Below are 12,841 nucleotides of genomic sequence, written 5' to 3' on the forward strand. Positions count from 1 at the left end.
GTATATAGGAGAGGAGTAAATGTGATTGGCTCCCCCACAGCATGAGATCAAAGGATACTAATAAGCAGTCCAGCCGAGATTAACTCTTGCTAGCCTGACTATGAGCTATAAGTTTGTGGGATGACGAATGAATCTGCCTGAGGTGATCCCAGACATCAGAGAAGTTCACAGGCAGAGTGCCAGAATCTGTAGTCTCCACAGATCTTGTCACCGCCATGACAGTCGGCGATGTTTGTAAAAATCAACTTGTGACACCACCTTTGTCATGAAGGGGTTGAATAATTCTGAGATTACAGTGGTCATTAAAAGTGGCATTCTGTGTCAGATTTTGGAGAAACTACTTGTTATATTAGTTGTGTTGCGCTATGTAAATTGAGTTTCATTGGTTTATTGCTAACAGCAGAAAGTTTGTATATTTTGGTAATAAACCTAATTTGTTTTGAGGGTTGAATAATTTGGATTCCATCTGTACATGTGTTTTTCTACATTGGCAGGCAAGAATAAATGCAATTATAGCCGAAAGGCACCAAAACCAGAAAGACTACAACCAAATGAAAGAGGAATTGGTGAAGGCGGCAGAAGAGATTGAACAGCCAGTTGCTGCACTGGAAGCAGAAATTGCTAAATTAACAAATTTTCATGCTAAGAAAGCCAAGGTATTCTTCTTATGGATGAGTTAGGTTTTTTTTTCAGAAATAGTAAAGTATCCTTATTAACTAATTTATTCTAAGATATTGCATGTTTCAAACCGATGATTTCTATTGATGTAGTCGTGATGAATTTAGGACTAGATTGTGAATATTCACAGGATAGGGCATGACGTGGTGGTACACGGTACTGTAGTATTGTGCAGGATAAGGTTTCAAAGGCAGAATAGATATTGTAGACTAAATCGCAGTACTACAGGTAAAAGGAGATCATATTTGTTCAAAAGTTTTTATAAATAAATCATGTCAATTGTACATTTACTGTCTTTGACATCATCTTTAAATGCAGCAGACTTTTGTTCATCAGATGCAGGACAGCATTTTGACAAGTGTATGTTAGGAAAACAGAGCTTGCGATTTAGCACAATTTATAGTGATACAAGTGCATCTCAAATTAGAATATCCTCAAAAAGTTAATTTATTTCAGTAATTTGTTAAAAACAGGGAATCGCATATATTATATAGAGTCATTACACACAGAGAGATCTATTTCAAGTGTTTATTTCTGTTAATGTTGATGATTATGGTTTACCGCTAATGAAAACCCAAAAGTCATCTCACAAAATTAGCATATTATATAAGACTAACTGAAAAAATTATTTTAAAGTCAGAAACGTTGACCTACTGAAAAGTCTGTACAGTAAATGCCTCAATACTTGGTCGGGACTCTTTTGCATGAATTACTGCATCAATGCGGCGTGGCATGGAGGCGATCAGCCTATGGCACTGCTGAGGTGTTATGGAAGCCCAGGTTGCTTTGATAACAGCCTTCAGCTCATCTGCATTGTTGGGTCTGGTGTCTCTCATCTTCCTCTTTACAATTTCTGGCATTGTCTATTAGTCATGAGTGGCTTGACACAAGGAATGCAACAGTAGTAGCCCATGTCCTGGATACGTCTGTGTGTGGAGGCTCTTGAAGCACTGACTCCAGCAGCAGTCCACTCCTTGTCAATCTCCCCCAAATTTTTGAATGGCCTTTTCTTAATAATCATATCAAAACTGTGGTTCTCCCTGTTGCTTGTGCACCTTTTTCTACCACACTTATTCCTTCCACTCAACTTTGCATTCATACGCTTGGATACAGCACTCTGTGAAAAGCTGGCTTCTTTAGCAATGACCTTTTGTGGCTTACCCTCCTTGTGGAGTGTGTCAGTGACTGCCTTCTGCAAATCTGTCAAATCAGCAGTCTTTCACATGATTGTGTAGCCTACTGAGCCAGACTAAGGGACCATGTTAAATGCTCAGTAAACTTTTGCAGGTGTTTTGCAGTAATTACTCTAATTTTCTGAGATAACGAATTTTGGGCTTTCATTGGCTGTAAGTAGTGTTGAGCGGACCCGGACTGTAAACGTTCGGATCCGCGTGGTTTCAGTGCTATCTCCGGGACGACCCGGACGCGGGATTCCGGGTGCGCGATCCGGATTCGGCAAGTCATAAAACATGAAAAAAACAATAAATAAATAAGCGTTTCATACTTACCGACACTCTGTGTCATGGCGGCATACTTCTTCCGGGTCTTCACACTTCTTTCTTTGTTTTCTCCCCCAAAGCGTCCGTCCGTGCAGGCTGACATGCCCCACAGCCTGTGACAGTCTGCTGCGGTGATCGCATCATCGCCGCTCCCCGCCCACAGTCCGTTCGTGCAGGTTGACATGCCCCCTAGCTTTTTACAGTGTGCTGTGGTGATCGGTCCCCGCCCACCGGCCGTCACTGCATGCTGGCACGCCCCCCCCTAGCTCTCTCTCTCTCTCGCTCTCTCTTCTCTCTCTCTCTCTCCTCTCTCTCTCTCTCTCCAACCCGCCACTAATCCGCCGGACCCGGATTATTAGCAATCTGCTCAACTCTAGCTGTAAGCCATAATCATCAACATTAACAGAAATAGACACTTGAATCTAGATCACTCTCTTTGTAATGACTTTATATAACAAATGTGTTTCCCTTTTTGTATTGAATTACTTAAATAAATTAACTTTTTCAGGGTATTCTAAGTTATTGAGATGCACTTGTATGGTTTTACATAGGACTGCAGGAGACTGCACTTCAGCATTTAAGTGATTTTCCTGCTATAATAAAAATCTTATACTTACTGATATAGGTACAAAATGATGTGACACGTTTATCAATGTCTTTGCCTATAACAAATGTATTATTGTTTTATGCCATTTAACACATCATTTTTAGTAACTTGAAAAGAGGGCTGGTTAATATTTAACTTGAAGTATGATATATTTATGATTGAATTTCTGTATAAAAGTTGAAAAAAAGTAACATTGTACCAAGATCATAGAGGTCCTTACCAGTTCAAGACCAGGCCATTTACTCTCGTCCTTGACCAAGCACATATTTAGTTTTTTTTCATTCATGCGGTCTAAAAAGCTGTCCTTTTTTTTCTTGTTTAGATGTTCAATTACTTTTTGTTACTTAATTTTTATGTCACTGTTATATTTGCTTTTTTTTCTGGTATTGTGCAATATCCGTGGGAAAATAAGGGATATAAGTATCAGTATTTTCTACTTTTTTATGACCATAAAGAACAGCTAAAATACATTTAAAAGTGTGTTCCCTATTCTGTAACAATTATTTATATATATCTTTTTTCTTTCTTGCTTTGGTTGAGGTAGTAATAGTGATTGGATCAACACTGGCATTTTTATTATTTTTAATTTATTTTTTACCTGCTACTTTTTATTAATTTTATCATTTATTTTAAATATTTTGCCTCCCTTAAGGTCAGAAAAAACTATTGGGGGCATTTCAATATTTATATTTTTTATTTTCGTCACTTTTCCCTTGTAAGTGGACCTAGCATTAACAGCCCAGTTACAGGGGAAATACAGCCTTTTCGCTGCACAGCAAAGTGGTTCTGGTCTCCTGCGACACTGCAGCTCCTGCTCTCTCTCTATACACAACGATCACATGACATGACACAGCGTTTCCTATGACTGTGTACAGTGATGGACAAGGCACAGCTGGTAAGGGACAGTCTGTGGCATCTCTATGGAGACTCCAGCTATCTCTAACAGCCAGATCCCCACTCCCGCAGCTACACAATCTCGCATAGCTGCTATGCAGTGACAATTAGAATATTATTGCAGACTAGGAGCCCAGACGTTTACATTTTATGGCCATTCCGTAATCAGTTAAAAAAGGCTTGAAACAACTATATTTAAGCTGCATCTATTTTTAACATACATAAAAAGTCATAATTTACAAAAAAACAACAAAACATTATCTTTTCACATATAGAACATTTGGTTTCCCACACGGTTTGAAATTTGAAGCTGCAATTATTTGAAATTCAACATTAAATTGTGACATGTGACACATTTGATCCCCACTCTCATGTAACATTGGGAGGTACACTATCCTATTAATGTTTATCATTAAGGTGTGACTGGGGCTGATTGGATTCGGACTGTAAAAGTCAGTCCGGATCCACGTGGTTTCAACGATATTTGGGTGCCAGACCCGGGTGCGGGATTCCGGGTGCACGATCTGGATTCAGCTATTAAAGTAAAAATAAAGAAAAGAAGAAATAAATGAGAGTTTCATACTTACTGAGACTCGGTGTCATGGCATACACACAGCTTTCCGTGTTTTCCCCGCCCACCGGTCATCCTCTTATCTGTGATTGGTTCCAGGCTGATGCGCCCCCCAGCCTGTGACAGTCATCGCTTATAGTGGCTCAGTAATGGGCTACACTCAAAGCTGGCAGTCTTCTCTATGGCTGCTTGCTCTGAGATGTAGCAGAGCTAGATGTGTCGTCGTGGGACCTCGTGTGGATTACGCCGGGCCTGGACGGCTGTGTTGGGGGTTAATAAAATGGGGAAGGAGGGTGCGTTTTGTACTTTATTCCAAATAAAGGATTTTTCTGTGTGTGTGGGATTATTTACATTCACGTACAGGTTTGTGATGCAGGTATCTCATAGACGCCTGTGCCATCACAAACCTAGGATATAGTATCAGCTGCTATTAACCCCTCATTACCCCGATTGGCACCGCATCAGGCCAACAGGAAGGGCCGGTATCGCACCGGGATTGTCACATTTAATAGATGCAGCAATACTGGGCGGCTGCGGGCTGATCATATACCAGCCCCCAGCTGGCGTTATCATGGCTGAGGATGAAAATTGGGGGGATCGCACGTCGTTCATTTTTTTTAAATTATTTATTTAAATAAATAAAAAAAAAAGCTGGAGTCATGCTTGCGAGGGTTACACTGCTTTCCCCGCCCACCGGCCATCCTGCCGCCTGTGATTGGTTGCAGTCAGCTGACACGCTGCCACTCAGGGTGGGGGCGCGTCTATATCTGCAACCAATTACACGTGCCGGTGGGTGGGCAAAGTAGTGAATATTGAATTGTTGGCTCCGGAAGGGAAAAGCGTGACTCGGAAGGAGTGTGCCGTCATGACACAGCCTCGGTGAGTATTCCGCGCTCGCTCCTACCCCCTATCCCTCCACAAATGTTTTTAATCTCCGGATTCCGGTCCCCATTTACTTATATGGGCAGCGGATTGGACTCTTTTTAAAATCTGGCAGTGATCCGCCGGTCTCAGTTTTTGCGGCGTTCGATCAGCTCTAGGTGTGACACTTGAGGAGTGGTGTAGATGAAGTGAGTACACTAAAGATTTGGCAGTAATTATGCCATTTTTAATAAATCATTATTAAATCAAACAATGGGAACAAGAGATTCATGCGAAGAATATTTTTAATAAGAATTTTTTTTTTTTATTACACAAAATAAGCAAACATCAAAACACAAACACTTCCTTGAGGAACTGAAATGCATGCCAGACAGTATTTTCTATATTTTGATACAGCTGCAATATATCCAATAATTTAAACTGATCATACAAAAAACCTCCGATAATTATATTTGAATATATATAGATGTGCAATACTGTGCTATGGAAAAAATTCCTCAAATATATCGGAGATCTACATAATATTTAAATAGCGGTATTGATTATAAGAACCCTAGTATAATAAATATAGTGAATATTCGAGACAATATCCCAATTATTCAAGGATTATTCATTGCAACTAAGCAAATGCGTTTTTTGTTCAATATAACCAGTATCACAAAGATATCAAAAACTTTTTTTTCTCTCCAAATAAATTGATTTGGACATCGCCATGTTCCATAGGTGTAAATAGTCCTAAAAGGTGCACATATACACACATATAAAAGGAGCCAGCAAATGTCAACCCAGTTATATTGAACTGCATAAGCAATACATAATCAATGTCCTGTGCATTTTAACATCAGCCATGCATAAGGAGCAGCAAACATTTAGTGCGCTGCAAGATTAATCAAGTATAAAGGTTCATGAAACATGGGTTTAACCGCTAATACCTGAAAACAGCTGAAATTAGTCAGTCAAGAAGCCGCTGGCAACATATACGTCCCTCCACCTCGACGATCGTTTCGCCTCTAACGTTATTAAGGATCCTGTATACCCAGTTGACCCAGCAATGGCTCCCAGTATCCAGTAATGCTCCAACTGTTGCTCACCTCCATTCCTTGGCAGCAGCACTCAGACATCTCTCAGCGTCTATATACTAAACAGGTCTCTGTGGAACTGCAGCTCCTCTTCACATTGTCTGTCGCCAACCTTGACCCTAAAGGGTACTTTATACACTGCGATATCGGTACCGATATCGCTAGCGAGTGTACTCGCCCCATTTGGTTGTGTGTCACGGGCAAATCGCTGCCCGTGGCGCCCGTGGCCCGTGGCGCACAACATCGCTAACACATGTCACACGGACTTACCTTCCCTGCGACATTGCTCTGGCCGGCGAACCACCTCCTTTCTAAGGGGGCAGTTCGTGCGGTGTCACAGCGACGTCACATGGCAGCCGTCCAATAGCAGAGGAGGGTCGGAGATGAGCGGCTGGAACACACCGCCCACCTCCTTCCTTCCTCATTGCCGGTGGACGCAGGTAAGGAGATGTTCGTCGCTCCTGCGGTGTCACACATAGCGATGTGTGCTGCCACAGGAACAACGAACAACATTGTACCTGCAGCAGCAACGATATTAAGGAAATGAATGACGTGTCAACGAGCAACGATTTTTCACTTTTTTGCGCTCGTTGATCGTCGCTCATTGGTGTCACACGCTGCGATGTCGCTAACGGTGCCGGATGTGCGTCACTAACGACGTGACCCTGACGGTATATTGTTAGCGATGTCGCAGCGTGTAAAGCACCCTTTACACGAATATAACATCTTTTGCCTCCTTCACTTACCAGCAGAAGAATGAATGGCACAGTTCTTGTCAGCATTTAGTTATTGGGCTTTGTGGGCCCTTACTAAAGTGGAATATCGCCTTCTGTAATCCCACAGCCAACAGCCTATGTTATAGCGGCAAGCCATTAAAGCCATTAATTAGATAAAGCAGAGTAAACAATCTGTAGCAATTCCTTGGAGAGTAATAAATACACATCCACCTTATATATTGTTTGCAAAGTTTTATTAGCTCAACCAGCTGATCACTAGGATGGTCCACCTTAAAAATGAGGTTTTCCAGTTGAGTCAATCCCTCTATATTAAGGAAGAACAATTATCATTCTGACAAATATGATCTTACCAGATGGCATTAGGTCCATAGTGGAAAAATCTGCTATCCATGTTTTTTCTCTTTTACCAGACTAATATAAAGTGGTTGCATATTCACAATAAATTTGATGCCCAAGAGTACGTTCACACAACGTCTTTTTTTGCTGTTTAAAAAGACTAGTTATTGAAGCCAGTATTTTGTTTTGTGGGGGTTTTTTTCCAATGATTTGGGCGTTTCACTCTGGTGGTCTTTGTGCACATTATTTCAACAGTTTTCGAAAATTTTATAAATCGATTAAGTAATAATGAAGAAAACGCTAGCGGTTTTAGCGGCGGAAATGCTAAAAGAACAGGCAAAAAACACCGGCATATCTTTTGGCTGTCTTTTTAGTCTTTTCTTTGACTGATATTGTAACTATTATGTGTCTTCCTATCGGAAAATGCCAGAAGAATGTACATGCTACTTCTTTTAAATGCTTCGCATGTAAACATAAGACACATTATGAACAGCAAGTTATTTTTCTATAGAAATTAATATGTTCATTCTTTTGAGCGTCTTTATAGGGGTTCTTTTTAGTATTCTCTGCGCAAAAAAAATGGCATACAAAGACGGAGTGTAATTGGTTACAATTATGTTGGTTTTGGTAAGAAAATACTGAAAGGTTCACATGTAAGGATTAAAGGCATGAAAGAGTTAACAAATGTCCAGTCAAGTTGCTGAAGTGACAGAATGGACAAAAGTGTGGAAATTGCAGTTCAATGAAAAAGGGCAAAACTGTGCACATGAATAAGAAAAATCATAAGACAGACTGAAGGATTAATGACCATGCGTCAACTCCCTGTCATATTATGTAAGAATAAGCTGCTGCATGTAGCAATTGTAACACCATATTAGAATGTAGGACAATGGGCGCTGTATACCAGGAGCAATCATAGCGTATGGACTGGCAATTCATTACCTCCCACTACTCAATGATCCAAGATTACATTATTTTTATCCTAATTCGGGACTAAGTCTGTTTACACGGAACGACTGGCGGCACGATACAACCGTCCATTGGTAAACTTTACCAATCGACAGACGTTTGAGTGCCAAGCAGACAGACCAAAGCAAATGATGCGCACTGATCGATCTAGTAAAGGTTACTCAGTAGTCATAGGATGCCAGGGTTCTCAGCAGAGCAAGTCATTTTTATGCAGAACTATACACTTATGAGAACGATGATCATTTATGCTGCACAAAACAATTTTTAATCCAATGAACGAGCATTTTTCACGATCATCTTGCTGTGTTGATGCCCATTAAATCTCACTTTCAAGTATTTTTTTATATATATATTTTTTTTATTACAGCTACCTATTCATGACCACTACATAAATTGTCTAATATCAAATTAATTCTTTCCAGCCTTGCATACATTACTCTTACATGACTGCACTGGTGCCCAATATTTTATTGAGGTAATTGATGAGCGAGCACCACCTTGCTCAGTTGCTTGGTACTTGTAGCAAGCAGTTGGATGTTAATGGGGAACTTGAGCATTTTTCCAGAAGATTTCCCTGGAAAATGCTCAAATTTCCCATTGACCTTCTTTATAGTTCGGTACTCGAGTCAAGCCCATCACAGTTAGGCTGTGTGTGCACTTTGCTTTTTTTCATGCGTTTCCAACTGGAGCGTTTTAATGCAAAAATGCATGCGTTTTGATTTTCAAGCAAAGTCTATGGGAAATAGGGATTTCTTGTGCGCACGATGCTTCTTAAAACGCAACGTTTTAAATGCAGAGAATTTGTCAAAATCTCTGCGTTTAAAGAAGCAACATGTCAATTGTTTTTGCCATTTTGGCAGCGTTTTGCTAACATTGGAGTCAATGAGATCTTTCAAAACGCACACACAAGCAAAATCCTAGCGTTTTACATGCTTTTTTGATGCAGAATGTGTGCTTTCTTGACCAAATAAACGCATGCATTTCTGTCATTAAATTGATGTAAGGATGTGTCCCTTTACACACACATATAGTCCGACAATTAAATTATTGAATAACAATATTTTAACGTTATTTTAGCCATAAATATTAGATTAAAGTTATCATTTTAATTAAATTAGCTATTTTGTGTAGGATTTTAATCATGATATTTTTAATCATTTTTTTACACTTTTTTCTTAAGCCTGCTTTACACGGTACGACCGATTGTGCGATTTCACAATCGATCGTACCCGCCCCCGTCCTTTTTGCGTCACGGGCAAATCGCTGCCCGTGTCGCACAAAGTTACTAAACCCCGTCACACATACTTACCTCTCGTGCGACCTCGCTGTGGGCGGCGAACGTCCACTTCCTGGAGTGGGAGGGACGTTCGGCGTCACAGCGACGTCACACGGGCGCCGGCCAATAGAAGCGGAGGGGCGGAGATGAGCGGGACGTAAACATCCCGCCCACCTCCTTCCTTCCACATAGAGACGGCGGTGGCCGCGGGAGGCAGGTGAGCTGCTCATCGTTCCCGTGGTGTCACACGGAGCGACGTGTGCTACCACGGAAACGATGGGCGACTAAAGTAACCGATATTATGGAACCTAACGAGCAGTACCCGACTCACGATTTGTGAGCGATACTGCGTCGCTAGGAGGTGTCACACAGGCCGGCATCGCCAGCGATGCCGGATGTGCGTCACAAAAACCGTGACCCCGACGATCTATCGCACGATAGATTGCCTGGTGTAAAGCAGGCTTTAGTGTTTGAATGTTAAAACTTTATTTAGTTGTGTATTTGTAATGAAAATGCATCTGACATTAAGCAATGAAAAATCATGTAAAACACGGTAAAAAGGTGGTTAAAACACGGTAAAAACGCATGCGTATTTTTAGCGTTTCTGTGGTCCAAACCAAATTTGTCAAAGACAATTTCTGCCAGAGGATGCGTTTACAACTGCCACTACCTCGACGCAAAGTGCGTACACAGCGAGTACTGAGCACCCAAGTCTGGCTGTTAAGGGTGCTTTACACGCTGCGTCATCGCTAGCGATTGCTAGCGATGTTGCGAGCGTTAGCACCCGCCCCGTCGTGAACATTATCACTACGGCAGCGTCACACGCACATACCTGTTCTGCAACGTCACTGTGACCACCGAACAATCCCTCCTTCAAGGGGGAGGTGCGTTCGGCGTCATAGCGATGTCACAAAACGGCCATCCAATAGCAGAGGAGGGGCGGAGATGAGAGGCCGGAACATGCCTCCCACCTCCTTCTCCTTCCTTCCTCATTGCCAGTGGATGGAGGTAAGGAGATGTTCGTCGCTCCTGCGGTGTCACACATAGCAATGGATATATGTATATATGAAGTATATAATATTACGGGGCACTACAGGCCATTACTCGGCCTGTGGTCATCGTGGCTTCTATCGGCACCATACAACCGCTATCGCAGGGTGCCAAAAGGTGTAAGTAGGGAGATCCTCCCTCAAAAATGCATCTGGATGCGACTGACAGTATTGACATTGGTATTTGAGAGGTTTAATAGCCACGATTAGTTCAAGCACCAACTGCAATGGTTACAGTAGGATGTGTGCTATGATATATACTCAGCACCGCTAATGATTCAGCAAAATAATCATGCCGGTCATGCAATGCAATTCCTGCTGCGCCATATAAGTACAGTGGATGTTGGGTAGATGTTAAAAGGCATTGGAAGTCCACTGAATATTTTTGTTGTGGGAGGTGTGGTTGACATGTGAGGCGACTCCTTCCTCCCACTCCCTCTTCCTTCCTTTTTTCCTTCCTGATGAAGCATATTCCACAATGGATTTTGTTAGGGCCAGGTGAACGGGCAGACCCAGGAGGTGGATCCACTGGGCCGAACACCTTACTGAAGGCAAGAGGTCCGGTAGCCGGAGCACAACAGGTAGCAGGACAGTTCGTTAAAAGAGTGGAATGTAGAAGTCCCTGGGACCACGGAGTCACTGATGGTAGTCCGGGTGACGGAGCTCAGGTTCGGAGGCCGAGATGTTGTCAGGCGGAGTCCGGAACCGATGGAGCGAGAGGACGGATCACCACAGGGATCAGAGATGGTACGGACTGACGGGATGGCAGATAGTCAGCGTTCGGGGTTCGGGAATCGGCAGGACCGGATGGCGAGGCAGGAGCGGCTCTAGAAGAGAGATAGGTAAGTATGCCAGCAGACACAAGGAGACCTGACTCCTAGCTTAGGAAACACGAAGACCAGGCCCCGCCCACTTGGACATTAAACCCCTTTATACCCTGTACCTGTGTGTTCAATATCCTGTCCGTGGACGCTGGCCCTTTAAGAAAGGGTCAATGACCGCGCGTGCGCCCTAATGCGCATGCGCGAGGCCCGGGTGCCAGAAGCCAGGGCAGGGAGCGGCGAACAGGAGGCAGGGGAGCCGGGCTGGAGCGAAGCTGCCGGCGGACGCTGGGAGCGGGGACCGGGACGCCTGGGGATCATAGGTGAGGGGGCCTGGAGGCTGAGGAGCGGGGGACGCCGGACAGAGGAGCCGGGGAGCGAGCCAGGGAAGCCGGGGAGCGTGGCAGGAGAGCCGGGGAGCGTGACAGTACCCCCTCCCCCACGCCCCCCTCCCCGCAACTGGGACAGGAAGGCACGAATCAGAGGAGTACCCACATTCTCCCGGGGTTCCCAGGACCTATCCTCAGGACCATACCCCGCCCAGTCCACCAAGAAGAACTGCCGGCCCCGTACGGTTTTCATGGCCACGATATCCCTTACCGCATAGATGTCATCATCAGCAATAGGAGGAGGAGCAGAACTGGCAGCAGCGGAGAAGGGACCAAGGACAACCGGCTTAAGCAGGGAGACGTGGAAGGAGTTGGGTATCCTCATCGTGGCCGGGAGCTGCAGCTTGTAGGAGACCTCATTGATCTTGCTGAAGACTTTAAACGGCCCGATGTAGCGAGGACCCAGCTTGTATGACGGTAGCTTCAATCGGACGTACTTGGAAGCAAGCCAGACGAGATCTCCTGGAGAGAAACACGGGGGATCCAGACGCCTCTTGTCTGCGCGTCTCTTCATCCGCAGGGAAGCACGTCCAAGGGACGTCTTGACAGAGTCCCAAATTGTTGCAAAGTCACGGGCTACAGCATCAGCAGCAGGGACATTCGAGGAAGAGGATACAGGTAATGGGACGGAAGGCTGAAGTCCGTAAACGACATGGAAGGGAGATCTGGAGGAGGACTCACTGACGTGGTGGTTATGGGAGAATTCAGCCCAAGGAAGAAGCGTGGACCAGTCGTCATGATGGGCGTTGACGTAGTGACGTAAGAAGGAGGTCAAGATCTGATTGACTCGTTCCACTTGGCCATTCGACTGAGGATGATAGGCTGAAGAAAAGTCCAGAGTCACTCCCAGATGTTTGCAGAGAGCCCTCCAGAAGCGGGAGGTGAACTGAGTTCCTCTGTCGGACACAATGTGTGATGGAAAGCCATGCAACCGGAAGATATGCTGTATGTAGGCGTCAGCGAGTTCCTGGGCTGAGGGCAGTCCAGCCATAAGGACGAAATGAGCCATTTTGGAGAACCGATCCACCACGACCCATATGACTGTGTGTCCGGA

General features: G+C 43.9%; 1 protein-coding gene across 3 annotated transcripts in view; it reads left to right on the top strand.

The window, feature by feature from the left end:
• Positions 1–12,841, top strand: part of CCDC178 (coiled-coil domain containing 178) — a 705,487-nt gene that overhangs the window by 216,462 nt on the left and 476,184 nt on the right. For all 3 annotated transcript variants that reach the window (XM_075316358.1, XM_075316359.1, XM_075316357.1), the window contains exon 14: positions 495–656. In XM_075316358.1, the coding sequence (XP_075172473.1) occupies positions 495–656 (162 nt within the window). The remainder of the gene's footprint in view (positions 1–494; positions 657–12,841) is intronic.

This window comes from Anomaloglossus baeobatrachus, chromosome 6 (genome assembly GCF_048569485.1).
Source record: "Anomaloglossus baeobatrachus isolate aAnoBae1 chromosome 6, aAnoBae1.hap1, whole genome shotgun sequence".
In the NCBI taxonomy this organism is placed as follows: domain Eukaryota; kingdom Metazoa; phylum Chordata; class Amphibia; order Anura; family Aromobatidae; genus Anomaloglossus; species Anomaloglossus baeobatrachus.